Source organism: Belonocnema kinseyi, chromosome 5 (assembly GCF_010883055.1).
Source record: "Belonocnema kinseyi isolate 2016_QV_RU_SX_M_011 chromosome 5, B_treatae_v1, whole genome shotgun sequence".
In the NCBI taxonomy this organism is placed as follows: Eukaryota; Metazoa; Arthropoda; class Insecta; order Hymenoptera; family Cynipidae; genus Belonocnema; species Belonocnema kinseyi.
The window spans coordinates 5,527,466-5,530,430 of record NC_046661.1 but is presented as its reverse complement, the minus strand read 5'-3'; the positions used below and the strand labels follow the sequence as shown (position 1 = coordinate 5,530,430).

General features: G+C 39.6%; 1 protein-coding gene across 1 annotated transcript in view; it reads left to right on the top strand.

The window, feature by feature from the left end:
* Window positions 1–1,851: 1,851 nt before the first annotated feature.
* Window positions 1,852–2,965, top strand: part of LOC117172886 (neurobeachin-like) — a 7,122-nt gene continuing 6,008 nt past the window's right edge. The window contains exon 1 of the mRNA XM_033361163.1: window positions 1,852–1,903. Within this exon, the coding sequence (XP_033217054.1) occupies window positions 1,852–1,903 (52 nt within the window). The remainder of the gene's footprint in view (window positions 1,904–2,965) is intronic.

Here is a 2,965-nt window from a genome sequence, read left to right as displayed (position 1 = left end):
CTGGGCGCCCAAAAGAGGTCACTACACCAGAAAATGTCGAAAAAATCCATGATATGATGTTGAATGATCCCAAAGTGAAATTGAAAGAGGTAGCTAATGCTGCAGACATATCATTGGAACGTGTGAACAATATCGTGCATTCAGTTTTGGGCATGAAGAAGCTCTGCGCGCGACGGGTGCCGCGTTTGCTCACAGTGGACCAAAAACGTATTCGCGTGAAAACTTCCCAGCAGAATTTGGCACTATTTTCGCATAAGCCGACCGAGTTTTTGCGCCGATTCATAACCATGGATGAAACCTGGATCCACTACTACACTCCTGAGTCAACGCAACAGGCAAAATAGTGGGTTCCACCGGGCCAAAGTGGTCCGAAGCGTCCAAAAACGCAACAATGGGTCGGAAAGGTTATGGCCTCTGTATTTTGTGATGCACATGGCAGAATATTCGTGGACTATCTTAAAAAAGATAAAACCATAACCGGAGCATACTATTTATCATTATTGGACCGATTGACAATGCGCCTGTTCATTCATGCTTAGTTGCACAAGCATAATTGCATGAAATCGGCTTCGAATTGGTTCCTCAGCCACCGTATTTACCAGACCTGGCCCCCAGCGACTATTACTTGTTGCCTAACCTGAAGAGATGGCTCACCGGTAAGCGTTTTTACTCAAATGAGAAGCTCATAGCTGAAACTGAGGCGTATTTTGGAGACCTTCCGATCGAGTACTTTTCGGACGGTATCAAAAAGTTAGAAAATCTTTGGACTCGCTGTATCGACCTAAAAGGAGAGTATGTTGAAAAATAAAACCGACTTTGGCCAAAAAAACGTCTCCGTGTTTCATTTTTCAGGGATTTATAGAACTGCCTAGTAGTTGTAAAAGTTCGCACACATACACCTCAATTTGTAGATCATCACGGCCGAAACCATTTTTTTAAACTGTGTATTACTTTGTCGTAGTTTTCAGCCGTAGGAGGGAAGCTTTTCACTAATTCATCGGCCCCCTAATCTTGGGTCATCGCTTGCATAAGGTACTGAAACTTATCTTCTTATACGATGTCGGCATCCTGATGTATTTTCTGAAATTGGGTCCAGAACGGGAACCACTCGCGTACGTTGCCGCTGAACTTTATCAGTTCGATGGTCGGCATTTTCAAAGTCTTTCTCGCTTGCACTATAGTAGCTATGTTGTTCATATTTTGTCCATTTCCATTAGACGCTGCTCTAGACATGGATTCGGCTTCTGCCAATGCATTTTCATATGTTACCTTGGCCGCCAAGTCCTTTTTCCGGTATGCGCGAGTCTCCTCGTACTCCTTGTTGAGGAACTCTTTGGTGGCAGTGTGTCGTCTTATCCATGTTTGACAGAACAGAACACAGAAGCTCACAAAATTTCACAAAAAATCACTTAAAAAATAAACCACGTGATGTCATGGTCGCCAAATGTTTTCTTCAGTAGGAAGAAGGTTAATACCGACTAAAAGTGAACAGAAAGAATTGAGATTTAAAAATGGATAAGTAATTTATTCAAGCATAAAATTCACTTAAAAGCTATCGCTCGAAATTCACTCGGTCGCGACGCGTTTAATACTGCTGGAGCTCTCACATCCCGGCTCACAAGTCCCCTAGCCCAAAGCTAAGCAATAGCTTGTCATTTACAATGTTACCTTTAAATTCCCTCAGGTCTGTGTTTTTTAAGTCGCAGATGTCAGCGGCCTGTTATCGACCGTCTGGCGCCCTTTACAAATGGTTGTAAATCTGAAAGTTTTCCCTGTGCCTACTTTAGAAGCATCCTTGAACCTATCCTAAAATCGTTTAACGAAAAAGGAGCTCTACGGCTAACGTCAAAAATGCACGAAGCTTATTGTCATCGCGATATTAACATTCGAGGCACGTACGAAAGTAAAAAATATTCCTGCTTTAAATAATTTCTCCCAATTTCACACAAGGAGACTCACGCTAATCAACCATCCCGAATCTTAAGAGGCAAGGGGACCCACGCTAATCAAGCACCCCAAAGTGAACAGAATTTTTTTCGTTCATGTCTTTGTTCCTGGGTAACGCTAAAAGTAAGTCTGGTATTCTAAGATAAAATGAAAGTGAGGTAGTGGATGATCCACAAGCTACCTTGCGAAAAAAACTGCACCTGAAGTTTAAATGATTTTAAGATGACCTCTAGGGCACTCCAAACCTGGACAAGAAGACGTTTTTAAACGTCAAATTTTCCGCTATTTTGATTGCCGACGTCACAAAGGATCGTTTAAATTTAAAAAAACAAAGGTAACCTTGAGAAGCCCTTGATGGTGATGGTCAAGGTCATTCGACAGTCAATATGCAAAATTTTCAAGTAAGCAATTAAGTAAGTAAGGTTAGAGGAGATTTTCTAGAATGACCTCAAGCTTCTCCAAAAAATTGTACCCATTTTAATATCCCTTTTTTCGCTTATTTTATCACAAACAAAATTAAAAAAATTTCTCTAAAATGTCAAATTTTAGGTCAAACACGAGTCTAAACCATCGTTATGGTAGCTCGCCTCAAAACCATCTATTGAATGAATTTTTTCTTGTTCCCGATGATAATAAATTAATACCGGAAGAAAGATCATTTTTGACAAAAGCATTTGAAATTAATAAGGGAAAAGCTGAAAGATTAAGTGAAAGCGTATTAGAGCTAACTTTATCCTCGCTAAACTATGATTTATATTTTAAACAGATCCAAAGAAAACAAACAAGTTTAATGGAATCAAGAGAGAGATTATGTGTCGAAGAGTTAACTTGTCAAAAATCCTAATTGAAGAATCTTTAAAATACTCAAATGATGTTAGGGCAAAAATAAACAAAACTAACTCACTGCCGATAAAAAAATCCACAATGTCGCTAAAAAATTATATGAAAATATGCGCGAAGTCGTAACTATTTAGGAAACGGCGTGCAGAAATCAAGGAACAAATTTATCTGATCAGAT